The following is a 27197-nucleotide window of genomic DNA, read 5'->3' on the forward strand; positions in this document are numbered from 1 at the left end:
CATAAGAGATGTTTATACATATTCATTGTGATGGGTTATAGACCCAAAGTGGATGAGTGCTAGAATACTTATCACAATATTTCCAGTCTCGGGATCACATGGCTGGCTGGAAGGGGTGTCGGGATCACATGGCTGGCTGGAAGTGGTATCGGGATCACATGGCTGGCTGGAAGGGGTGTCGGGATCACATGGCTGTCTGGAAGTGGTATTGGGATCAAATGGCTGGCTGGAAGTGGTATCGGGATAACATGGCTGGCTGGAAGGGGTGTCAGGATGACATGGCTGGCTGGAAGTGGTATCGGGATCACATGGCTGGCTGGAAGTGGTATCGGGATCACATGGCTGGCTGGAAGTGGTATCGGGATCACATGGCTGGCTGGAAGTGGTATCGGGATCGCATGGCTGGCTGGAAGTGGTATCGGGATCGCATGGCTGGCTGGAAGTGATATCGGGATCGCATGGCTGGCTGGAAGTGATATCGGGATCGCATGGCTGGCTGGAAGGGGTGTCGCGATCGCATGGCTGGCTGAATGGGGTGTCGGGATCATAACCCATCACAATGAATATGTATAAACATCTCTTATGTTTGATGTAACAAATTATTTTTCTATTAAATACAAATAATTTTATCTTGTATACCTTGTATACAATTCACTTGCTTCAAAAGTCCCACCACAACTTGGCTTGAGGTACCAACCCAATATATACAATCTACGTTCCCTAACTCACATTCATACATACACATATTAGGGCCAATTTAGACACAAACCAGTTGATCTCCTAGCAAGCCTTTGGAGTGTAGGAGGTATGGATGTGGGTGCACGCTTTTACCTGCAGCCTTCTCGGGGTACATTTTTATCAGCTGAGATCTAGCCGGATATTTATTGGTCTCAATACGAAATGCGACAGCATCAGCAAAGTAGGTCTAATGGGCCATACACACTATAAGATTTTCTGAAGACTTTTTCCTTTAGACTTACCAAAACCATATACTGAGGTCAAACCTAAACACTTTCAATTGGAATGCAATCTGGCCGGCCCTGGTACTACATAGAAAAGGTAAATCTGAAGGAAATCTAACCACAAAAGTTGGATAGTGTGTATCCAGCTTAAGACTTTTGCAGGAGAGATAACTTGAGCATGAAGATCTATATCCTCCCACATTGATCTGCATAGTGTCCTCTGTGTGGACATTTGCCCCAGCCGTGGGCAATAATAGCCTCTAGTCCAGAGGTTCTCGTTCTTTTTACATTTACAATCTACCAATGGAGAATAAGAAAAAAACGAGGGCGCCAGGTCTGAAGTGTATGAAGGTAAAAGCAAATTTATTTCAATACACTTACATGGAAGAATGCCAGCATCAACAATCAGGTGTTAAAAACGTGGGTCCCCAAATGTGTAGTATCGAGGGGTGGTGTGGATCGCATGGATCCAGCCACAGATGTACCCTCAGGATCCAGGGATGGAGGTTGGATAGTCTAGAGTTGCCGAGGGGGATCTCAAAAACTTCCTCTCCTGAGGACATCAGCGGCGCACAGCCATGAGCCGGATGCAGCATCACAAGACCCTGCCGGTTCCTCCACGGAAGCCGGCAGGAGACAACTGAGGCTGTGGAGAGAGTGGGCCGCAACGTAGTTTCAGAGGATCCACCTCCTTCATCAGGCTCCCAATGGACATGGCCAACGTGTCCCTATAACCCCCTTCATTGGACTGTCCCTATTATAATCATCGCTATTCCTTATGACTAAATTTTACATATCTAAAGATAAGAATAGAGCAGCTGAAGGAAAGACATTCAAATTTTATTGAATTTACAGTAAGGCAAAAAAGTATTTGACACGGACAAAGAAATGATCAGTCTATAATTTTATTGGTCGGTTTATCTTAACAGTGAGAGACAAAATAACAACAAAAATATCCAGAAAAACGCATTTTAAAAAAAAATTATAAATTGATTTGCATTTTAATGAGTGAAATAAGTATTTGACCCCTTTGCAAAACATGACTTAGTACTTGAAGGAGAAACCCTTGTTGGCTATCAGAGGTCAGACGTTTCTTGTAGTTGGCCACCAGGTTTGTTCACATCTCAGGAGGGATTTTGTCCCACTTCTCCTTGCTGATCTTTTTCAAGTCATTAAGGTTTCCAGGCTGACGTATGGTAACTCGAACCTTCAGCTCCCTCCACATATTTTTTTTTGAGATTAACCACTTTACCACCGGAGGATTTTGCTGTCTTACGTCTGGGCCACTTTTTGCGATTCGGCACTGTGCGACTTTAACTGACAATTGCGCGGTTGTGCGACACTGTACACAAACAAAATTTACGTCCTTTTTTTCCCACAAACAGCTTTCTTTTGGTGGTATTTGATCACCTGTGCGATTTTTGAAAAAATAACAATTTTTTTCACATTTTTTTTATATGAAATTCCCCCCCAAAAAAATTTAAAAATCAAAATTTTTTTTTTAATTTTTGGCCAATTTGTTTTCTGCTACCTATGTTTGGTAAAAAAAAAATCACAATAAGCGTATTTTGATTGGTTTGCGCAAAAGTTATTGCATTTACTAACTAAGGGAAAGATTTGTCATTTTTGGTGTTTTTTTTTTTTTTTTTTTTAACGGGTAATGGCGGCGATCTGCGTTTTTTTTTTTTCGGGATTGCGGCGGACAGATTGGACCCTTAACTGACATTTTTGACACTTTTGGGGGTACCAGTGACATTACTGCATTAATCAGTCCTATAAATATGCTGTTACTGTAAAAATGACACTGGCAGGGAAGGGGTTAATTTTATTGGAGAGGGAGGGGTTAATATATGCCTGGTGCTTACTGACGTGTGTGGGGGGAGGTGACTGAGTGACACAGGGACAGATCGCAGGTTGAGCTATGCTGAACCCTGCAATCTGACCCTGCCTGTCACTTAGGAGATCCGCCTGCTCTGTTTACACAAGCGGACGGATCTCCACACTCGATCGCCGCAGCTCTTCCCCTGGCCCGACTCCCGCTGTGACTGAATACAGTGGGAGCGAGCCTCCGGCGGTGCGCGCGCTGCGCCGAGTAAGGGGAGTGTCTGGCGACGTAGGTCTACGTCGCCAGACGATAACGAACCACTTTGCCGAAGTAGAGCTCTAGTGAGCAGACAGCAAGTGGTTAAGGTCTGGAGACTGGCAAGGCCACTTCAGGACCTCAATGTGCTTCTTCTTGAGCCAATCCTTTGTTGCCTTGGCCATGTGTTTTGGGTCATTGTCATGCTGGAATACCCATGCACGACCCATTTTCAATGTCCTGGCTGAGGGAAGAAGGTTCTCACCAAAGATTTGATAGTACATGGACCCACCCATCGTTCATTTGATGCGATTAAGTTGTCCTGTCCTCTAGCAGAAAAACCCCCAAAGCATAATGTTTTCACCTCCATGTTTGACAGTGGGGTCGGTGTTCTTGGGGTCATAGGCAGCATTCCTCTGACACATCAAGTCTACAGTATTTCTCTACTCATTTCAGTTTCAGTAATGCAGAAAATCCAGTTTCAGATTTTTTTTTTTATTCAGAGACCCAGTCCTGTACCCCCATATTTGGTTCCCAAATGCTCTATAATTTTGGTTCCAGTTTACCTTCATTTAATTCTCATACCCCATAATTTGGTCCCTGTACTACCATCATTTGATTCCTTTCCCCTTACTGCCATAATTTGGTTCTGATACCTCCATATTTTGGTTCCAGTAACCCCATAATTAGGTTCCCATACCACCATCATTTGGGTCCAATTCCTTCCTCATTTGGTTTTCATACTTCCATCATTTGGTTCCTGTGCCACCATCATTTTAATTCCCTTCCAATACCACTATATTTTGGTTGTCAAAGCTCCCCTTAATTTGGTACCACTGTCATTTGGTTCCTATACCACCATGGTTTGGTTCCAATTCAACATTCCTATACAGCTTCTGTGCCTGCACATGAAGGTCCTGTTAGTGTCAATGCTCGTCGTATGTCATTTGACACCAAGTCCATTTCTCTGATGATAATATGTTTAATAATGCTGAGAATCCAGTTTTATTTTTATTGTAATTGTCGAGAAATTCAGTCTCCTACCTCCATCATTTAGACCCCATACCACCATCAATTTGATTCCCGAACCCCCCTAAGTTGATTCCAGCACCTCCAGCATTTAGTTTTTAAACCACCATTATTTGGCTATCCAAACCCCCTTAATTTGGTTCCCATACCACCATGATTTGGTTCCCATACCACCATGATTTGGTTCCCATACCACCATGATTTGGTTCCCATACCACCATGATTTGGTTCCCATACCACCATGATTTGGTTCCCATACCACCATGATTTGGTTCCCATACCACCATAATTTGGTTTCCATACCACCATGATTTGGTTTCCATACCACCATGATTTGGTTCCCATACCACCATGATTTGAGTGGCAATGTTCCTCGTATGTCATTTGACATCATTTGATTCCCTTTCAATATCAACATAATGTGGCTGTCAAAGCTCCCCTTAATTTTGTTCCCATACCACCATCATTTGTTTCCCACTGGGGAAATACAAAGTGGAGAAGGATCTGGTAGATTAGAAGCTTAATAATAGCATGCAATGCCAAGCTGCGGTTTCCAAAGTGAGCAAAATCCTTGTATTGAGAGGTATGGACTCCAGAGAGAGAGAGAGATATCATTTTGCCCCTGTACAGATCATTAGTAAGACCTCATCTGGAATATGCAGTTCAGTTTTGGGCTCCAGTTCTCAAAAAGGATATCGGGGAACTGGAGAAAGTGCAGAGAAGGGCAACCAAACTGATAAGAGGCATGGAGGAGCTCAACTATGAGGAGGGATTAGAGGAACTGAATTTATTCTCTTGAGAAGAGGAGATTAAGGGGGGATATGATCTCCATGTATAAATACATAAGGGGGGGATATGATCTCCATGTATAAATACATAAGGGGGGATATGATCACCATGTATAAATACATAAGGGGGGGATATGATCTCCATGTATAAATACATAAGGGGGGATATGATCACCATGTATAAATACATAAGGGGGGATATGATCTCCATGTATAAATACATAAGAGGGGATATGATCTCCATGTATAAATACATAAGGGGGGATATGATCACCATGTATAAATACATAAGAGGGGATATGATCTCCATGTATAAATACATAAGGGGGGATATGATCTCCATGTATAAATACATAAGGGGGGATATGATCTCCATGTATAAATACATAAGGGGTCCATATAGTGAACTTGGTGTTGAGTTATTCAATTTAAGGTCAACACAGAGGACAAGGGGGCCCTCTTTACGTCTAGAGGAAAACAGATTTCGTCCCCAAATACGGAAAGGTTTCTTCACAGTAAGAGCTATGAAAATGTGGAATAGACTCTGGCCAGCTCACTAGATTGCTTTAGGCCTGGGTTCTTTTCTAAGTGTACATTATATAATTGGGTACTAATATTTATAGGTAAAGTTGATCCAGGGAAGATCCTCTCGGGGGATCAGGAAGGATTTTTTTCCCCTGCTGTAGTAAATTGGATCATGCTTTGCTGGGGTTTTTTCGCCTTTTTCTGGATCAACTGTGGGTATAGGATTGTGTATATGGGATTGTATGGTTGGGGTGGGTATAGGATTGTGTATATGGGATTGTATGGTTGGGGAGGGTATAGGATTGTGTATATGGGATTGTATGGTTGGGGTGGGTATAGGATTGTGTATATGGGATTGTATGGTTGGGGAGGGTATAGGATTGTGTATATGGGATTGTATGGTTGGGGAGGGTATAGGATTGTGTATATGGGATTGTATGGTTGGGGTGGGTATAGGATTGTGTATATGGGATTGTATGGTTGGGGTGGGTATAGGATTGTGTATATGGGATTGTATGGTTGGGGAGGGTATAGGATTGTGTATATGGGATTGTATGGTTGGGGAGGGTATAGGATTGTGTATATGGGATTGTATGGTTGGGGTGGGTATAGGATTGTGTATATGAGATTGTATGGTTGGGGAGGGTATAGGATTGTGTATATGGGATTGTATGGTTGGGGTGGGTATAGGATTGTGTATATGGGATTGTATGGTTGGGGAGGGTATAGGATTGTGTATATGGGATTGTATGATTGGGGCGGGTATAGGATTGTGTATATGGGATTGTATGGTTGAGGAGGGTATAGGATTGTGTATATGGGATTGTATGGTTGGGGTGGGTATAGGATTGTGTATATGGGATTGTATGGTTGGGGAGGGTATAGGATTGTGTATATGGGATTGTATGATTGGGGCGGGTATAGGATTGTGTATATGGGATTGTATGGTTGGGGAGGGTATAGGATTGTGTATATGGGATTGTATGGTTGGGGTGGGTATAGGATTGTGTATATGGGATTGTATGATTGGGGCGGGTATAGGATTGTGTATAGGGGATTGTATGGTTGGGGTGGGTATAGGATTGTGTATATGGGATTGTATGATTGGGGCGGGTATAGGATTGTGTATAGGGGATTGTATGGTTGGGGTGGGTATAGGATTGTGTATATGGGATTGTATGGTTGGGGAGGGTATAAGATTGTGTATATGGGATTGTATGATTGGGGCGGGTATAGGATTGTGTATAGGGGATTGTATGGTGGTTGTTTTTTTGTTTTTTGTTTTTTGTTTTTTATTGGCTTAGCTAGATGGACTTGTGTCTTTTTTCAACCAGACTAACTATGTAACTTTGTAGTGCAATGTCCCACTAAGGCCAATATTTATTTCTCTAAAGTTGGGTAGGAGAAGCAATTATGTGACAGAAGAGATTTGTCAGCAGCCATGCAAAGTTGAATTATCAGCCTATGGTGGAGTTGGCCTTTAATTTCTGGCAGCACATCTGCTGTTCTATCCGGGCACTGCTGGGTTAATGGTTTTTCTCCCGCCATCGCTCAGCGGCCGTCCGGCGTGGTCAGCCCCGTGTGACGCCACTTCTTAATGTGTTTAGCTAACGGAGCTCACCTAACGGATTATGGGAGCTGCGTGAGTAATAGACTGCCCATTTACTTCTAATACATTTTGCATAGAGAGCAATCAACCTCCATCACTCTTTAAGATGAATCGCCGGAGCCGGCTAAATTTTAAAGATATTAGCCTGACAGCAGCCTCATAAATCAGAACATTTTCTTAATGACGGTAAAATTAAAATATACTCTGCCTCCCAAGAGCCAATGAAGTCTCTCCACGCGGAAGAGAGAACAGCGAAGGCGCAAAAAAAAGAAAAATTAGTGGAAAGATTAATTGGTTTTATTTAGAGGGCGGAGGAAGGAGCGGCGTGCCCAGCGCCGGCTCCAACGTCTGTTTGAAAGCCACATGGTAAACATTGCGCGGTGGGATGGAGGAAATCCGATCGTTTTATTATTATTACAGCAAAGTGTGAGACTTCTCTATACAAAGAGAGGAGGAGGAAACCAGACATGTTATATGTCCGCTTTATTCAGGTAAAACTAAAAGACTTAAAAATAAAAAATCAAAGCCATCTTATAGGCCAGAATTTTGGCAGGAAAACATTTTTGGTATAAGATACAAGAACTGTATAATTTTAGCAGGTTACATTATATTACCCCCCCCCCCCCCTAGTCACACACTATTATTTATTATACATTTATATAGCTCTGACATATACCGCAGTGCTGTACAGAGATCACTGAGACAGTCACATCAGTCTCTGTACCAGAGGAGCTTACACTCTAATGTCCCCTCCCCCACAGTCACATCAGTCTCTGTACCAGAGGAGCTTACACTCTAATGTCCCCTCCCCCATAGTCACATCAGTCTCTGTACCAGAGGAGCTTACACTCTAATGTCCCCCCACAGTCACATCAGTCTCTGTACCAGAGGAGCTAACACTATGAATGTCCCCCCACAGTCACATCAGTCTCTGTACCAGAGGAGCTTACACTCTAATGTCCCCTCCCCCCACAGTCACATCAGTCTCTGTACCAGAAGAGCTTACACTCTAATGTCCCCTCCCCCACAGTCACATCAGTCTCTGTACCAGAGGAGCTTACACTCTAATCCCCCCCCCCACAGTCACATCAGTCTCTGTACCAGAGTAGCTTACACTCTAATGTCCCCTCCCCCACAGCCACATCAGTCTCTGTATCAGAGGAGCTTACACTCTAATCCCCCCCCCCCACAGTCACATCAGTCTCTGTACCAGAGGAGCTTACACTCTAATGTCCCCTCCCCCATAGTCACATCAGTCTCTGTATCAGAGGAGCTTACACTCTAATCCCCCCCCCACAGTCACATCAGTCTCTGTACCAGAGGAGCTTACACTCCAATGTCCCCTCCCCCACAGCCACATCAGTCTCTGTATCAGAGGAGCTTACACTCTAATCCCCCCCCCCCCCACAGTCACATCAGTCTCTGTACCAGAGGAGCTTACACTCTAATGTCCCCTCCCCCACAGTCACATCAGTCTCTGTACCAGAGGAGCTTACACTCTAATGTCCCCTCCCCCACAGTCACATCAGTCTCTGTACCAGAGGAGCTTACACTCTAATGTCCCCTCCCCCCACAGTCACATCAGTCTCTGTACCAGAGAAGCTTACACTCTAATGTCCCCTCCCCCACAGTCACATCAGTCTCTGTACCAGAGAAGCTTACACTCTAATGTCCCCTCCCCCACAGTCACATCAGTCTCTGTACCAGAGAAGCTTACACTCTAATGTCCCCTCCCCCACAGTCACATCAGTCTCTGTACCAGAGGAGCTTACACTCTAATGTCCCCTCCGCCACAGTCACATCAGTCTCTGTACCAGAGGAGCTTACACTCTAATGTCCCCCCCCCCCCTGTCACATACTATTATTATTATACATTTATATACCTCTGTGCTGTACAGAGACGTGTGTGTGTGCGCACTGCCTCCAATAAAGCTCTACCTGAGGAGCTTGCACTCTAGCTGCTCCCCTCACACACAGTAGGGCCACTTTCAGTGGAAGTCGGGTAACTTGCGGTTAGGTTTTTGGTTTATGGAAGGAAGTTGATGCAGATCCTAGAGGGAAATTAACCCTGCACCTCAGTGTTACAAGACTACAGTGCAAGTAACGATGTCACCTTAACACCACTTGTGTATGAATGACGTCACCGTAACACCACTTGTGTATGGATGACGTCACCATAATACCACTTGTGTATGAATGATGTCACCGTAACACCACTTGTGTATGAATGATGTCACCGTAACACCACTTGTGTATGAATGACGTCACCGTAATACCACTTGTGTATGAATGACGTCACCGTAATACCACTTGTGTATGAATGACGTCACCGTAATACCACTTGTGTATGAATGACGTCACCGTAATACCACTTGTGTATGAATGACGTCACCGTAATACCACTTGTGTATGAATGACGTCACCGTAATACCAATGTGTATGAATGATGTCACCGTAATACCACTTGTGTATGAATGACGTCACCGTAATACCACTTGTGTATGAATGACGTCACCGTAATACCACTTGTGTATGAATGACGTCACCGTAATACCACTTGTGTATGAATGACGTCACCGTAATACCAATGTGTATGAATGATGTCACCGTAACACCACTTGTGTATGAATGATGTCACCGTAATACCACTTGTGTATGAATGACGTCACCGTAATACCACTTGTGTATGAATGACGTCACCGTAATACCAATGTGTATGAATGATGTCACCGTAACACCACTTGTGTATGAATGATGTCACCGTAACACCACTTGTGTATGAATGATGTCACCGTAATACCACTTGTGTATGAATGACGTCACCGTAATACCACTTGTGTATGAATGACGTCACCGTAATACCACTTGTGTATGAATGACGTCACCGTAATACCACTTGTGTATGAATGACGTCACCGTAATACCACTTGTGTATGAATGACGTCACCGTAATACCACTTGTGTATGAATGACGTCACCGTAATACCACTTGTGTATGAATGACGTCACCGTAATACCACTTGTGTATGAATGACGTCACCGTAATACCACTTGTGTATGAATGACGTCACCGTAATACCAATGTGTATGAATGACGTCACCGTAATACCACTTGTGTATGAATGACGTCACCGTAACACCAATGTGTATGAATGACGTCACCGTAATACCACTTGTGTATGAATGACGTCACCGTAATACCACTTGTGTATGAATGATGTCACCGTAATACCACTTGTGTATGAATGACGTCACCGTAACACCACTTGTGTATGAATGACGTCACCGTAATACCACTTGTGTATGAATGACGTCACCGTAATACCACTTGTGTATGAATGACGTCACCGTAATACCACTTGTGTATGAATGACGTCACCGTAATACCACTTGTGTATGAATGATGTCACCGTAATACCACTTGTGTATGAATGATGTCACCGTAATACCACTTGTGTATGAATGACGTCACCGTAATACCACTTGTGTATGAATGACGTCACCGTAACACCACTTGTGTATGAATGAGGTCACCGTAATACCACTTGTGTATGAATGAGGTCACCGTAATACCACTTGTGTATGAATGACGTCACCGTAATACCAATGTGTATGAATGACGTCACCGTAATACCACTTGTGTATGAATGATGTCACCGTAATACCACTTGTGTATGAATGATGTCACCGTAATACCACTTGTGTATGAATGACGTCACCGTAACACCACTTGTATATGAATGACGTCACCGTAATACCACTTGTGTATGAATGACGTCACCGTAATACCACTTGTGTATGAATGACGTCACCGTAATACCAATGTGTATGAATGACGTCACCGTAACACCACTTGTGTATGAATGACGTCACCGTAACACCACTTGTGTATGAATGACATCATCGCTGCGGATGCTGGATGGGACCAGTAAGCGCGCGGCTTCATCTCACTGTACGGATTGGAGCCGGTTGGGGTTTTGCTCGGAGTATTAATATCCATTAGTCACTCAGTTGAGTATTTCTTTAACTGTCCTCCTTTTTTCTCTTGCTGGCCCCGTGCCCCTCTAATTAATTTTGCGGCCCCTCGTTGCAGCGGATCACGGGTTGCGTATCGCGCTCTTCAACAATTAAGCGCTGGCCACTTCCTTCACCCGTGCTGAGTTGCGTTGGCACCTGACACCAGCGCAGCAAGCCTTTAACCAGGCCGGTAACGGCCATTTACCGCTTGTCTAATTATTCACACAGAGTTAGTCCGCGGCGCTTTGTCAGGATCAAAGGGGCAGAAAGTGGCCCTGAATAGGTGCCGAAACTCGAAGCCGGCTTCCTTTTCTCTCCGCCGGGCCTTGTGATGCCGCAGAAAATTTAGGCTGCGTGGTTTACCTGTGATCTTCCCCCATACAATTCAATGGTAACAAGTGTCTGTTAAGTGATCCTATTTTTACTACTTATTTTTAATGAGTACCTGTAATTCATTTTATTTTATTTTTTTTTCATTTCCCCGTTCCTGCGCGGCCGCTTCCCGCTGCTTTTCTGCTCTGCCGGGTTACTCCCTGCTCCCGTCTTTTGTGGGCTTTCAGGCCGCACTTCTGTGTTCAGTCTAACTCCTCCGCTCTTTGTTATATCACCTACTAAATGAATTCCCACTGCTCGGGGGCGCCGCTGGTACGCGCGAGAAAAAGCGTTTGGCCCTGGAAGGATTATAAAAAGTCCTGTAAATGGGGAAGCGGCATCAAACGGGGGGGGGGGGGGGGGCATGGCGCATTAGACATCCTTCCAGTCCAAATCTTTTCATCTTCATCCCTCGGCAGGAAGTAGTTTTTTTGTCAAACCAGAAAGGTGAACTTTATCCCCCCGCCGTCTTCTTTTGTTATAGCGGGTTCGGTTACAGCCGACAACTGCAAAAAATGGGATTTCTTGTAGGGCACTCCGACCTTTCCCCCCCGAAAACATGGCAGCCGCTCCGTCCCCAGCTCCCCTCTCTGCCCCCCCCCCCTTTGCACACTCACCCCCTTCTCCTTCTATCCCTTTCTTTCTTCTTTGTTTTATTTTCTCTTACCTTTCTTTTTCAGTTTCTTTTCATTCCGTCCTGCTTTTTCTGTGCCGTATGAAAAGTCTTCTGCCTGCCTTTTGAACTAGGAATGTGCGAAAGAGGCCTGACTGAGAGCTGTGTGGCTCCCTTTTTTTTACCTTTGTGTTTGCAGATGAAACTCCCGAGCTCAGTTGGACAGAAGAAGATTAAAGCCTTGGATCAGATGCTGTCAGAACTCGGAGTAGGTGAGCCGGGGAGGACGTTGGGAAGTGGGGGTTGGCGAGGGGAATAACATGCATGCGGAGAGCTCTTTTGTAGTCCCAATGGACTGCGTGTTTTATTATTTCTCCCCTTAATACAGAAGAGTTTGGAGAGAACGGTGTACACACACACACACACGCCATTTATCAAACATTTTCATCTCATGTAAAATCCAGATAGAAGAAGATATACACGGGGGCCCCTTTTATTTCCCTCCATCGCGTCTGATAACAGCCGCTTCACGTGAATAAAGCGAGTCGGGGGAGGAGACACAACAACTGTTTGTTATCCGCGAAGCAACTGTCTGCTTTCCTACCTGCGGAAAGTGGAACACAGAATTAACCATTTACGGCTTGTTTACACTTTGCTTCAACACATCAATGTTAACCACTTAAGCCCCCAAAGATTTTACCCCCTTCCTGACCAGGGCCTACTTTGCGATTCGGCACTGCGTGACTTTAACAGACAATTGCGCGGACGTGCGACGCTGTACCCAAACGAATTTGACGTCCTTTTTTTCCAACAAACAGAGCTTTCTTTTGGTGGTATTTGATCACCTGTGCGATTTTTACTTTTTGCGCTATAAACAAAAAAAAGCGTCAATTTTGCAAAAATAACAATATTTTTCACATTTTTTTATATGAAATTCCCAAAAAAAAAGTAAAAATCAAAATTTTCTAATTTTGGGCCAATTTTTTTTTTTACCATATGTTTGGTAAAAAAAAATCGCAAAAGTTATTGGGTTTACTAACAAAGGGAAAGAACGCGTAATGGTGGCGATCTGCGATTTTTTTTTTTTCGGGACTGCGACATTGCGGCGGACAGATCGGACCCTTGACTGACATTTTTGACACTTTTGGGGTTACCAGTGACATTTCTACAGTAATCAGTGCTATACATATGCACTGTTACTGTAAAATTACACTGGCAGTGAAGGGGTTAACTTTTTTTTTGAGAGGGAGGGGCTATGTGTGTCCCTAGGGGCGGGGATTCTAACTGTGATTGGCTGTGGCTTGAGGTGTAGGAACAGTGATCAACGGTCCTACATAGTAGAACCGTATGATCACCATTCCTACACAGGGGAGAATGACAGGCGGCTTGTTTACATCACACGCCTGCCTTTCGCCCTCTCCACCGACAATCGCGAGTGACCGGCGGGAGTGGGTCCGCCGGTCACACGCGCGGGGGGGTCCGTGACCACGCGGGAGTGGGAGAGTGCCTCCGGCCGCGCTCGGCACTTCCGGTGCAGGCGCGGCATTTCCTGCTGGAACAGCTTCTGGGCATTTACACTTTGCTTCGACTTCAACACGTCAGTGTTACAATGTCAAGCTGCAGCTGCCAAAGCCAGCAGAATATTAGCATGCATAAAGAAAGGGATGTATTCCAGAGATAAAACTATAATCCTTCCACTTTATAAAACTCTGGTCCGACCGCATCTGGAGTATTCTGTCCAGTTCTGGTCACCAGTCCTCAGGAGGGATGTGTTGGAGCTGGAGAGAGTGCAGAGAAGGGCAACTAAACTAATTAGGGGATTGGAGGACCTTAATTATGAAGAGCGTCTACAATCGCTCGATTTATTCTCCCTGGAGAAGAGACGCCTGAGGGGGGACATGATAGCAATTTATAAATATCTCAATGGTGATCTCAGCATAGAAAAAAAGCTATTCAGTCGCAAGGATTGCATGAGGACTCGAGGGCATACAATGCGATTAGAGGAGAAGCGTTTTAACCTCAGGCAACGTGGGGGGTTCCTTACTGTTAGGACTACAAGATTGTGGAATTCTCTACCACAAGAAGTGGTTTCTGCGGGAAGTATGGTGGCTTTAGAAAGACTCTTAGACGTACATCTCAAGGATCAGAACATTCAGGGGTATGAGAGATGATTACAGCCACACACACCTACACAGGTTGAACTGGATGGACTATTGTCTTTATTCAACCTCACCTACTATGTAACACACAATAATGCGCCTACCGCTTTAACATGCTTTTTTTTTTTTTTTTTTTTGAAGCTTTAACCACTTAAGCCCCGGAAGATTTTACCCCCTTCCTGACCAGGGCATATTTTGCGATTCGGCACTGCGTGATTTTAATGGACAATTGCGCGGTCGTGCGACGCTGTACAGAAATGAAATTGACGTCCTTTTTTTCCCACAAGCAGTTTTGGGACAATATTTTTCACATTTTTTTATTATGAAATTCCCCCCCCCCAAAAAAATGTAAAAATCAAAATTTTTTAACATTTTAGGCCAATTTGTTTTCCGCTACATATTTTTGGTGGAAAAAATTGCAATAAGAGCCGGTTCACATTCATGAGGCTGCGGCGTTCGCATGTAATGTCGGAGCGCACTGCTCCTTCATTACATGCGATCGGCTGTGCGGTGCGAGTTTAGCCATATACTTTGTATGGCTAAATTCGCACCGCAGCCGCAGCAAACACGCACAGGGACCCTTTTTGGAAGCCGCATCAGGATCGGATCGCACAGCGGTTCACACTTGTGCGATCCGATCCTGTGCGAACTGCACGATCGCACTGCGATATGCGATCAAACTGGGGGTGTCGTTAAGATTACATTGACACCCCCAGCGTATCGCATATGGCAGTGTGAACTGCCAGGGGTGCGTTTGCGATGCGGGAACAGGCTGCGGATTCGCAGCCTTCCCGCATCGCATAAGTGTGAACCGGGGCTGAGTGTATTTTAATTGGTTTGCGCAAAAGTTATTGTGTTTACTAACTACGGGAAAGATTTTTGTCATTTTTATTGTTTTTTTTTTTTTAAACTAGTAAAGGGGGCGATCTGCGGTTTTTTTTTTTTGCGGGACTTTGCAGCGGACAGATCGGACCCTTGACTGACATTTTTGACACTTTTGGGGGTACCATTGACATTACTACAGTAATCAGTGCTATACATATGCACTGTCACTGTAAAAAATGACACTGGCAGGGAAAGGGTTAACTTTATTAGAGAGCAAGGGGTTAAGTGTGTCCCTAGGGGCGTGCTTCTAACTGTAAAGGGGCGTGGCTTTTGATGTAACCACAGAGACATACGATCCTACATAGCAGGATCGTATGATCTCTGTAGTTACATCAGCCGTCCGTCCTTCTCCCTCTCCAGTGGGAGATTTCGAGTGACTGGCGAACATCGGAACCGCCGGTCACTCGTGCGGGGAAGCCCGTGAACGAGCGGGGGCAGGAGCGCGCCTCTGGCGGCGCGTGCTTGCCCCCCCTATTGGCTCACGGGCGAGTGACGTACCCATACGACACTTTGCCTGCACGGGGCTGACCGCCGCAGTATATGTACTTGCGGCGGTCGGCAAGTGGTTAAAGAAAATATACTTACCTTCCTTCCCCTTCATCCCTTTGCGGCACGGCCACCGACGTCACTTCCTCCTTGCATTGACTCCTGGGAAATGAGCGTCATCGCTCCCAGGAGTCAATGCGCCTGCACCGGCCCCGCTCGTCACTTCCGGTGCAGGCGCGTCATTTCCTGCTGGAACAGCTTCTGGGCATGCCCAGAAGCTGTGCAGGGATGACACGCCTGCACTGGAAGTGACGAGCGGGTCCGGTCCAGTGCATTCTGGGACCGAAGAGGACGCGCTGGCTTCAGCTGCCCACACCTGAGATGGCAGCGCTGCCCAGAAGCTGTGCAGGAATGACGCGCCTGCACTGGAAGTGACTAGCGGGTCCGGTCCAGTGCATTCTGGGACCGAAGAGGATGCTCCGGCTTCAGCTGCCCACACCCGAGATGGCAGCGCTGGACAAGACATTTTCAAGATAAGTATTTCTTCTTACAGGTAAGTGAAACCGGGGACAGTTCAGAGGCTATCATTGCTGAAATGCACAGCCCTGACCCGGGGGTATTTTTATCTAAATATTTTTTTTTCAGGGTGGAACTCCGCTTTAATGACCAGGCCTTATTTTGCGTTTCGGCACTGCATTAGTTTAACGGACAATTGCGCGCTCGTGCGACGCTGTACCCAAATAAAATTGATGTCCTTTTTTTCCCCACAAATGGTATTTGATCACCTGTGCGATTTTTATTTTTTTGCGCTATAAACAAAAAAAGAGCGACAATTTTGAAAAAAAGAAAACAATATTTCTCTTACGTCCTCCGACAGTCGCCGCCTCTTCATATTCGTCACATATGGGTATTAGACTTTGCTCCGAAGGAGTAGCTAGGCAACAGAATATGTTAACAATAAAGCTTTAACATATCCCACCCTCAAGGGGTGGTCCCCTCAGTCAATACCCTCCTACTTCCTGCAACCATATCTCAGTTTTAATGTCTAGCTTGTCAGGAGTGGCTGGCTCTCTCTGTGCTGGGACTTTTTGTCCCAGACTCTTTCTTCTTTTTAATATTTTATTTGAGTTTTTTCTCTACCTCTACTTAGCTGTTGTTTTTGTCAGCATTAGTTAGTTCTTCGGACGAAGAGGATCATGCGGACTGGGTCTCGGGCTGATCCCCCTGATCGCAGGTCGTGGGTCAGTGGCTTCCCAGTCTGCCATCGAGCGTTCAGCCAGGTAACGCTCCTGGCACGGTGAACGACCCATCCCTGTTCGGTGCAGGGATGTTTGGTGAGGTGGCTACCTCACCGGACGCTGTGCGGTTTCTTAACCGCCATTGTGTGCGTCTTGAATTGCGACTCTCCCTGCCTCATGTGCAGCGGCTTGTTCGCCTGTGCGGGTTCCCCACGCCATATGAGGTAAGTGTGTCTATGTGGGGACCTGTCTGTCTGGGGGGGGTCTCAGTCTGGGACTGTGTAACCTGCCTTTAAATCACACTGCTTGTCTCCCTATCTCTCGGCTGCATGCTGTGGGCTGCAAGGGGGGGGGGGAGCTGTATGACACTGAGTATGTCAGGCTGGGCAGTGTGAGGAGCTGTGTGCTGTGGGGCATGTTTTTAATGGCATGTTGGGGCATATACAGCGATCGCTGCGGCGATCTAACATGTATCCATATAATGGGATGAAATTGTGTGTGTTTTTATGCACTGTGGAGCGGCGGTTTCGGCGCCAAACGACGCCATTTTACCGGCGCCCGCTCCGGCCGCATGGTTTACATGCACGGCGGCCATTTTCTTGTAGCCTCCATAGGCTTACATAGAGCGCCCTGGCAGCATCACTTCCTTTTTCCTGGAACACCGGTCGAGGCAGCAGCAGCAGCGGGGTCTCCTCAGGTTTTATCCTTCTATTCCTGTTGTCCATTGCCTGTATTCAGTCTGTATATTCCCTGTGGGGGTCTCATTGTGCCTGAGTGTGTGCGGTGGGCTGCGCTTACCGCGCTGGCTGAAAGGGGGCAGTTAACCCTTGGTTGTCTGGCGTACAGGGGCAATGGATTCTCAGGAGGGCAAGTTTCCCACAGTATTGGTGGAAAGCCAGGGGACCGCTGTTTCCCCCCCAGGGGGGGATTTAGCCACTATTGTGGCTGGCCTTGCTGCCCAGGTGCAAATGCTGGTGGCTGCTCAATCTACTAAACGGCCCAGAGTTACTCTGTCCTCCGATTCTGAGGGTGAAGGTGATGGGGCTGTTCTGGCAGGGACCCCCCTATCGGGGTCCCGCTCCTCTCTTGATCTAGTGGGGTCTGAGGTAGAGGCTGAGGTTGAGGGGGTTGATAATTCTCCCCCTGGCTCGCCTGAAGAGCTTGCAATCATGGATGAGTTGATTGCTTCCATTAAGCAGACGCTACATTTGCAGGACGAAGTGTTTCCCCCCGCTGCCTTGGCGGCTTATGGGACGCAGAGAAAACGCAGGACGCCGCAGGTTTTTCCCCTGCAATGCTGATTTTCAGCGCGCTGTAAAGGATCAATGGCGCGATCTGCGCAAACCTTTTGCGGTACCAAGTAAATTCAAGCTGCGTTATCCTTTCTCCCCTGCCACTGATGAACGGTGGTGTGTGCCTCCACCAGTGGATCATGCAATTGCGGTTTTGAACAAAGCCACTGCGATTCCTGCAGAGGGATCCCTTGTTTTCCGTGATGCCACGGATAGGAGACTGGAGTCTCTTGCCCGTCATACTTATTCTGTTACGGGTTCTATGCTTAAGGCTCTATTTGCTTCTCTCATGGCGGCCCAGGCGATCGCAAGTTGGACGCAGATGCTTAGGCGCGTCCTAGTGGCCGATTCGGCCTCGGCGGCGACCCTGGACATGGTGGATCAGATCCACCAGGGTGTCATGTATCTGTGTGATGCGGACCTGGACCTGATTCCGTTGGCTGCACGTGTGCACAGCGTGGCGGTGTTGTCTCGCCGCCTGGTTTGGTTGAAATGTTGGTCGGTGGACCAATCTTCACGTAAAACCTTAGCCAATCTGCCTTATGATGGGTCTCGCCTTTTTGGGGAGTCCCTGGATGTGTTGATTAAGGGGATCACCGGGGGTAAGAGCACTCTCTTGCCCCATTTCCCCAAGGCTAAGGGGGCTTCTGGGAAGAAGCATGCGAATTTTCGGCCCCCTCAGGGGTCCTTTCGTGCCTTTCGGCCGCACTACAAGGGCAAACCGTTCAAAGGCCAGGGCTCTCAGAAGAAACCCTGGTCTGGGAAACAGAAGTCCGGCCAATCCGGACCTGCGGCCCATAACAGTTCGGCCTGAAGGGGCGCCCTCACCCAGTTTTGGGGTGGGGGGACGCTTGCTCGGTTTTCTTCAGCCCTGGTTGGCCCGTGTGCGGGACAGATGGGTTCTGGAAATCGTTCGATCTGGTTACAAGATCGAGTTTCTCTCTCGGCCAGAGAGCAGATTTTTTCCCTCAAATCTACAACTGTCTCCAGAGCGCCTGCGGGATCTGCACCTGGCGGTGCGGGACCTGAGGGCTCAGGGAGTGGTGGTTCCGGTGCCTCATCGGGACAGATTTCGGGGGTTTTATTCCAATCTGTTCACCGTGCCCAGAAAGGAGGGCAAGGTTCGTCCAATTCTGGACTTGAAAGCTCTGAACCGCTCTGTGCGGGTTCGCAAGTTCCGCATGGAATCCCTGCGCTCGGTGGTGGCTGCCCTGGTTCCGGGGGAATTCATGGCCTCCATCGATTTGAAGGATGCGTATCTTCACATCCCCATATTCGAGGGTCATCAGAGATACCTTCGATTTGCCATTGCGGAGGATCACTACCAGTTCGTGGCGTTGCCCTTTGGGCTCGCCTCGGCTCCGCGGGTCTTCACCAAGGTGCTTGCACCGGTTCTGGCATTATTGAGGGCCCAGGACATTTCTGTCCTGGGGTATCTGGACGACATTCTGATTCGGTCTGCGACCAGTCAGGGTCTGGAGAAGGACCTGTCTGTCACGATGCAAACTCTGCAGGAGTTCGGTTGGACGATAAATGTTCCAAAGTCGGCACTGAGTCCGTCGGTTCGTCTTCCCTATCTGGGAATGATACTGGACTCGGTGCAGGCGAAGGTCTTCCTGCCGGAAGACAAACTCAGGACTCTTCAGGAGGAAGTCAGGTCCCTCAGGGACGTTCCGAACTCGTCTCTGCGGACGTGTATGAGATGTCTGGGATTGATGGTCTCGGCTTTCGAGGCGATTCCTTTCGCGCAGTTTCACACGCGGGGTCTCCAGGCGGAGATCTTGTCCAAGTGGGACGGGCGACCTCAATCTCTGGATCTTCAGATCTCGTTGAGTCATCGCACCAGGGAAAACCTTCTGTGGTGGCTCCAGTCCCCGTTGGTGTCCGGGGGCAAGTCGTTTCGTCCGATCTCGTGGACGATAATCACCACGGATGCCAGCCTGTCGGGCTGGGGTGGTGTTCTGGGCGTTCTGTCCGCCCAGGGGACCTGGTCGGAGGGGGAGTCTTCCCTCCCGATCAACATTCTGGAATTGCGTGCGATAAGGCTCTGTCTTCATCGCTGGACGGACCGGCTGCAGGGCTGCCCGGTTCGGGTGCAGACGGACAATGCCACGGCGGTGGCCTACATCAACCACCAAGGGGGCACCAGGAGTGCCCGAGCGGCTCGAGAAGTGGCCGACATTCTGTCTTGGGCCGAGACTCATGTCCCGGCGATAACGGCGGTTCACATTCCGGGAGTGGAGAACTGGCAGGCGGACTATCTGAGTCGCCAGACCCTGGATCAGGGGGAATGGTCTCTCCATCCGGCTGTCTTCCAGATGTTGTGCGCGAAGTGGGGTCTTCCAGATGTGGACCTGTTCGCGTCTCGCCTCAACTACAAGGTGAAGAGGTTCGTGGCAAGGACGCGCGACCCTCGGGCAGACGCGTCGGACGCGTTAGTGGCCCCGTGGCATCAGTACAGGCTGATGTACGCGTTTCCACCGATTCAGTTGCTGTCCTGGTTCCTTCGCAGGTTACACTCGGAACGCAGCACGGTGATTCTTGTGGCACCGGACTGGCCTCGCCGGTCCTGGTACGCAGACCTCGTGAATCTGGCGGTCGACGCCCCCTGGCGTCTGCCTCTTCGGGACGATCTACTGTCTCAAGGACCGATTTCCCATCCTGCTTTACAGTCGCTGGCTTTGACGGCCTGGCTGTTGAGACCGAGGTCCTGAAGGAGAAGGGTCCCTCTCCAGAGGTTGTTCATACCTTGATCAACGCGAGGAAGTCTTCCTCGGGAAAGGTTTATTACCGTACTTGGAAGGCCTATTTTGCCTGGTGTGAGTCCAGGGGGTTTTCACCCCGCACGTACTCGGTTTCCCGTGTGCTGTCTTTCCTTCAGACGGGTGTCGATCAGCGTTTGGCGCTGGCTACGATAAAGGGTCAGGTGTCTGCGCTGGCCGTTCTGTTTCAACGTCCCGTGGCTTCCAACTCCTTGGTTGGCACTTTTATTCAGGGTATGCGGCATCTGGTTCCTCCTAGGAGGGATCCTTTGCCCCCTTGGGACTTGAATCTAGTCCTATCTGTGTTACAACGTGCTCCTTTTGAACAGATCAGGGAGATCTCGTTGTCTATGTTGTCCAAAAAGGTCGCCTTTTTGGTGGCGATCACTTCGGCTCGCAGAGTGTCGGAACTGGCGGCTTTGTCCTGCAAGTCTCCGTACCTGGTTGTTCATTTGGATAAGGTGGTCTTGCGACCTAGTCCTTCTTTTCTGCCGAAACGAGTTTCGGAATTCCATCTTAACGTGGATATTGTTTTGCCTTCGTTGTGCACGAAGCCTAAACATCCAAAGGAGGTGAGATTGCATTCTCTGGATGTTGTTCGGGCGATTAGGGTTTACCTTAAACCGACTGAGTCTTGTCGAAAGACGGACTCCTTGTTTGTTCTTCCAGAGGGTCCTCGGAAGGGCATGGCGGCTTCCGCCTCTACCATTGCCAAATGGATCAGGCAGACCATTGAACAGGCCTATGCCTTGCAGGGGAAGGTTCCCCCTGTGCCTGTGAAGGCGCACTCTACTACATCTCTGAGTACGTCTTGGGCCTGTCGTCATGGGGCTTCTGTAGCCCAGGTGTGTAAGGCGGCGACTTGGTCGACCGTACACACTTTCACAAAATTCTACAAAGTAGATGTTCAGGCATCGGCGGATGCTTCCTTTGGCCGCAAGGTTCTTAGTGCGGCTGTTCCCTAGGGTCCCTTGTAGGGGACTCCTGGCTGTTGGGATAAGTTTTGTATCCCCTGGTTTTTTGTCTTTTCCTGGGTTGTTGCTCCTGTTGAGCACTTATTTTTGCTGTTGCCCAGCTGGTTTCCTTCCTTTGGTAAGGTTCCTTTCTTTGATGTGGAGACTGCGTTGCCTTTCGGCGCGGATGCGTTTCCCACCCCTCATGTTTGCACTGCTTTGGGACGTCCCCATATGTGACGAATATGAAGAGGCGGCGACTGTCGGAGGACGTAAGAGAAAACGGAATTTTTGTGAAATCTTACCTGTAAAATTCCTTTCTCTGAGTCCTCCGACAGTCGCCGCCCCCGCCCCTCTTTTGGGGTTTGAATGTATACTCTACTGCTATTCCACTAAAACTGAGATATGGTTGCAGGAAGTAGGAGGGTATTGACTGAGGGGACCACCCCTTGAGGGTGGGATATGTTAAAGCTTTATTGTTAACATATTCTGTTGCCTAGCTACTCCTTCGGAGCAAAGTCTAATACCCATATGTGACGAATATGAAGAGGCGGCGACTGTCGGAGGACTCAGAGAAAGGAATTTTACAGGTAAGATTTTACAAAAATTCCGTTTTTTCACTTTAGTCTATAAAACATCCAATCAAAACAATGTAAAAAAAAAATCAAATTTTGACAGCGAAAATTTTGAAAAAGAAACAATATTTTCCACATTCTGCTATGACATTCTCAAAAAAATTTTTTTTAAAAACCTAAATTTTTTAACGTTTTAGGCCAATTTGTTTTCTGCTACATATTTTTGGTAAAAAAAATTGCAATAAGTGTATTTTGATTGGTTACTAACTACGGGAAAGATTTATGTCATTTTTTTTTTTTTTACTAGTGATTTTTGCGGCACTGCGACATTGCGGCGGACAGATCGGACCCTGACTGACATTGCTACAGTAATCAGTGCTAAAAATGTGCACTGTTACTGTACTAATGACACTGGCAGGGAAGTTATTAAAACTGTGGGTGATCAAGGGGTTACATGTGAGCCTAGGGGAGTGATTCTAACTGTGGGGCGGGGCTTCTGAAATTATCATAGAGACCTATGTTCCTATATAGAAGGATCACAGGGGCTCTGTGATCATTCCAGGGAGAAGAACAGTCAGCTGTGTTTACAACGTCCGACCATCCTTCTCGCTCAGCGGGGAGCGATTGCGGGTGCCCGGCGGCAATCGGAGCCGCCTGACACACACATCGGCTTCCCCACTGATGAGCGGGGGTGGGGGCGCACCGCCGGCGGCGCGCGCTCGCCCCCTAGCCTCCTGAGAGCGAGCGGCGTATGCCTACGTCACTTTGCCCAGGAGCGGCTGCCTGCCACAGTATATCTGCGGTGGGCGGTCGTAAAGTGGTTAAAGAGATAGTAAAGTCTCGTTTTGTTTTTTTTTTAAATAAATATTAGCGATCGACCGATTATCGGCAAAGCCGATATATGGAGGGCCGATCTGCACTTTCCCCGATATATCGGAATCGGCCCCGGACTTTACGGATATTGCCGATATTTTGGAAAGTGCTTTACCAGAGTGATGTCTGCAGGTAGAGGCATCACCCCGGTACCGGTGTCCATAGCCAACGGTCGGCTGTCTTGTAATGACAACCGATGCAGCTGAGAAGCCACTTGGCTGTCATTACAAGGAGCGGGAGGGGACGTCTGCCCCCCCCCCCACCACCACCTTCCGTGGCTTGCCCGGGTCTCCCGTCCCACCGGGAGACTCGGGCAACCAGCCTGCACGGCCTGCCGAAGACCCGATCAAAGCCGCATTCGGCTCTGGTCGACTCTCCATCATGCAAAAACCCGGAAGTGATGTCATGACACTTCCGGGTACTCGGCGCCAGATTTAAAAAAATGACCGCATTCAGAACAGCCAAACTTGGCGTTTTGAATGCTTTTAAGTGCAGAGGAGGGGTTTGGGGTCTTTTAGACTCCCAGATCCCTCCACAAGATTACCTGTCAAGTAAAAAAAAAAAAAAAAAAAAATTTTTTTGTAAATGTACGAAAATATCGGCCGATACGCGATGACCAAAATATCGGTATTGACAATGAAAAAACGATATTTGTCGATCCCTAACAAACACTGAGCAAAATTATAAATGTAACACATGCAAAAAACCAAGGAGAAACCAAGGAAAAAAATGGGACTTTGAGTGAGGACAGCTGGACTATAAGATGAATAAATTTAATAAAAAGAGTCACATATACAACCGATGAGGACACATACAGAGAATTGGCATGCAAAAGATTATAAAATTCACATTAATTAAAAGTAAATACAATTTCACATGGATCACACTAGGATCTCTAAAAGGTATAACAGATTTAATATGACATCATGCTCCCTGTAGGCTTACAGTCTTAAAGCGGAGTTCCACCCTGGAGTTTTTTTTTTTTTTTTAAAAATACCCCCGGGACAGTCAGGGCTAGTACATTCCACAATGGCTAGCCTCTGATCTGTCCCGGGTTGCACTTACCTGTTAGGACAAATACTTACCTTGAAAACGTCTTGTCCAGCGCTGCCATCTCAGATGTGGGCAGCTTGAAGCCAGCGAGATCCTCTTCGGCATCCTCTTCCGCCTTCTTTGGTCCCACGATGCCCTGCGCCGGCCCCGACGTAACTTCCGGGTCGCGCGCGTCACCCCTCCACAGCTTCTGGGCATGCCCAGAAGCTGTTTAGAAGGGGATGATGCGCGCGCCCCGGAACTGACGTCGGGGCCGGTGCAGGCGTAATGATTCCTGGGAGCGATGACGTTCAGCTCCCAGGAATCATTGCAGAGCCAGGAAGTGACGATGGGCCGAGGAAGAAGGAAGTAAGGTGAGTATATTTTCTTCGCTACGAGGTAAGTAAAAAAAAAATGCGATTATCCATTTCTTTTTCAGGTGACCCGGAGCGAGAAGATGGAGGTAAGTATAAAAGGAGGGTGGAACTCCACTTTAACTTATATCAGATTTGAAATTACATATAAGTTATTTTAGGCTCGACGCGTTTCTTGGACCTCCATCCATTCATCAGGAGCGCAAGTACAGGTTGTATATCTGAAACTGGTAATCTAAATTATAACAGAGTATAAATGAGACGGGGTTTAATTATAATATATTCAAAAAGAGAAAAAAAAGAAGAAAAATTGGTAGAGAAAACACTACCTTGAGTAGTATATGTTTGAGAAAATACTATCCAATCCCGGAGAAGGAGGGTTATGTTTTGTGTTATGTTTTATAAACGTAACACTTTTCTTTTTGTCCCCATTTTTCATGAGCTGAACTCAAAGATCTGAGACTTTCTCTATCGTCCATTGACAGACGCAGCCTCATCTTCATGAGCTGTGTGGGTTATGCTGCCACCTGCAAGAGGCATCCACACAGCTCATAAAGATGAGGCTGCGTCTGTCAATGCACATCAGAGAAAAAGATTTTACGGTAAGATCTTACAAAAATCTTATTTTTTCTATGTACACAAAAGGCCTATTTCTCTCAAATATTTGGGGTCCTTTCACCCGGGCTTTCCGCCCTGTTTTGCTCAGGGGGGATCGATCCGCCAATCCCTGCTGAGAAGGTGGATGACTGGTCAGTCTCCGTTTACTTTGCAGAGACCGACCTGTCAGATCCCCGCTCTCCTCTATGGGAGATCGGATGAAGACGGACCGCCTGTCCATTTTCATCCGATCCTCCAGACGGATGGGTAAAAGGGCTTCCATCTGTCCGGATTTCACGGACAGGATTGGATAGCGGCGGGTGTCAGAGGAGATGTCACCGCTAACATCCGCCGCTCCATAGGGGTGCATGGAGCATCCGATCCGGTCCGCCTGGAAAACTGACAGGGACCGGATCGGAAAGCCATGGGAAAGGGGCCTTAGTGAGCGCTTCTCCTTTGCTGAGATAATCCGTCCACCTATCATATCAAGATGCTGATTGGACAGCATGATTATTGCACAGGTGTGCCAGGCTTAGGCTGCCCACAATAAAAGGCCACTCTAAAATGTGCAGTTTTACTGTATTGGGGGGTCGGAAAACCAGTCAGTATCTGGTGTGACCACCATTTGCCTCATGCAGTGCAACACATCTCCTTGGCATAGAGTTGATCAGGTTGGTGATTGGTTCCTGTGGGTATTGCGTAGCACAACCGCGCAATTGTCAAAGGAACGCAGTGCCGTATCGCAAAAAATGGCCTGGTCATGAAGGGGGGTAAATCTTCCAGGGATGAAGTGGGTAAAGTGGTTGTAAAGGAAAAAAACAAACCTCTCTATGTTCTGTGCACAGCGTGGCCCTGAACCTCCTCTTCTTGGGTCCCCATGGAGGTCAAGACAGACCAGGAGTCCTCTGGACTGTCAAGCAGTTGACGCCTAGTAAGTGGGCGGGTCAGACCGGGAGTCTGCCCACTACAGCCAGTGGCAGTGCAGTAAGGTTGCCGCTTCCCTGAACTTCCGGTCGGGGAGTGTGTACTGTAGATTTCACGCAAAGGTCACATGTCTACCAATGGCAGGACTATATGTCCCAAGTTCCCAACATCCTTAGCACAAGGAACATAAAGTGAGTTTTTTTTTTTACCTACTGCCAATCAATCCCTGGAGGAGGAGCTAGGGCGTGGCTTACTTTCATGGGCTTTGGAACTGCCTGTGCGTGTTGGCACACCAAAATTGGCATATCTGTGGCATGGGGAGGTTCAGAATTTGGGCTCCAGGGGACCCTGCAGGGAAAAGTAGCCACCCAGCTGTCCCACACACAGAGTGCGATTTTATTGGTCAGTGCCGCGGAATTTACCAATAAATGTGTGCCATCTACATTAATCAAACCAACTTTATTTATAAATTAAATTAATTAATAAAATTCCTACGAACTGAACGTCTTCCTTCTGTCTGTCTCTGGTCATATTCTGGCATTGTGGGGGAGGGGGTGGTGCTTATCTCTGTCCCATCGTTCACCCTCCGCTCTGTTCTGATCCGCAGATCTTAACCCGATGCCAACAGAAGAGATCGTCCAGATGTTTAATGAGCTGCGCAGCGATCTGGTCCTCCTCTATGAACTCAAACAAGCGTTCTCCAACTGCGAGTATGAGCTGCAAATGCTCCGCCATCGCTTCGAAGCCTTATCCAAAACTGGGGTCCCCAGCACCCCACTGCCAGCCGAGGGAACCAGCGTAGAGGGCCCGGCCACCATCAGCACAGAGGACATCAAACTAGAGGGGAAAGATCCAATCATCGACGTTGTTGGCGCTCCACTGACACCAAACTCGGTAAGTGATTCTGATTGGAAGTATATCACATCCAGTTATTGGGAGATCCAGACTTCAAATAATATTATTATAAGTCATTGATCTCCAAACTGCGGCCTCTGGGCTCAATGTGGCCTTTCCACGCCTTCATCTGGTATTTTTCCTCCCACTGACACCAA

General features: G+C 47.5%; 1 protein-coding gene across 1 annotated transcript in view; it reads left to right on the forward strand.

Annotated features, from left to right (window-relative positions):
* The window catches only part of DMAP1 (DNA methyltransferase 1 associated protein 1), a 138103-nt gene that overhangs the window by 80442 nt on the left and 30464 nt on the right, over positions 1-27197 (forward strand). Inside the window, exons 9-10 of the mRNA XM_082265025.1 lie at positions 12195-12267; positions 26753-27039. Of these exons, the coding sequence (XP_082121151.1) occupies positions 12195-12267; positions 26753-27039 (360 nt within the window). The remainder of the gene's footprint in view (positions 1-12194; positions 12268-26752; positions 27040-27197) is intronic.

The sequence above is a fragment of the Pelophylax lessonae genome (genome assembly GCF_965119305.1).
Source record: "Pelophylax lessonae genome assembly, chromosome: 8".
Lineage (NCBI taxonomy): Eukaryota > Metazoa > Chordata > Amphibia > Anura > Ranidae > Pelophylax > Pelophylax lessonae.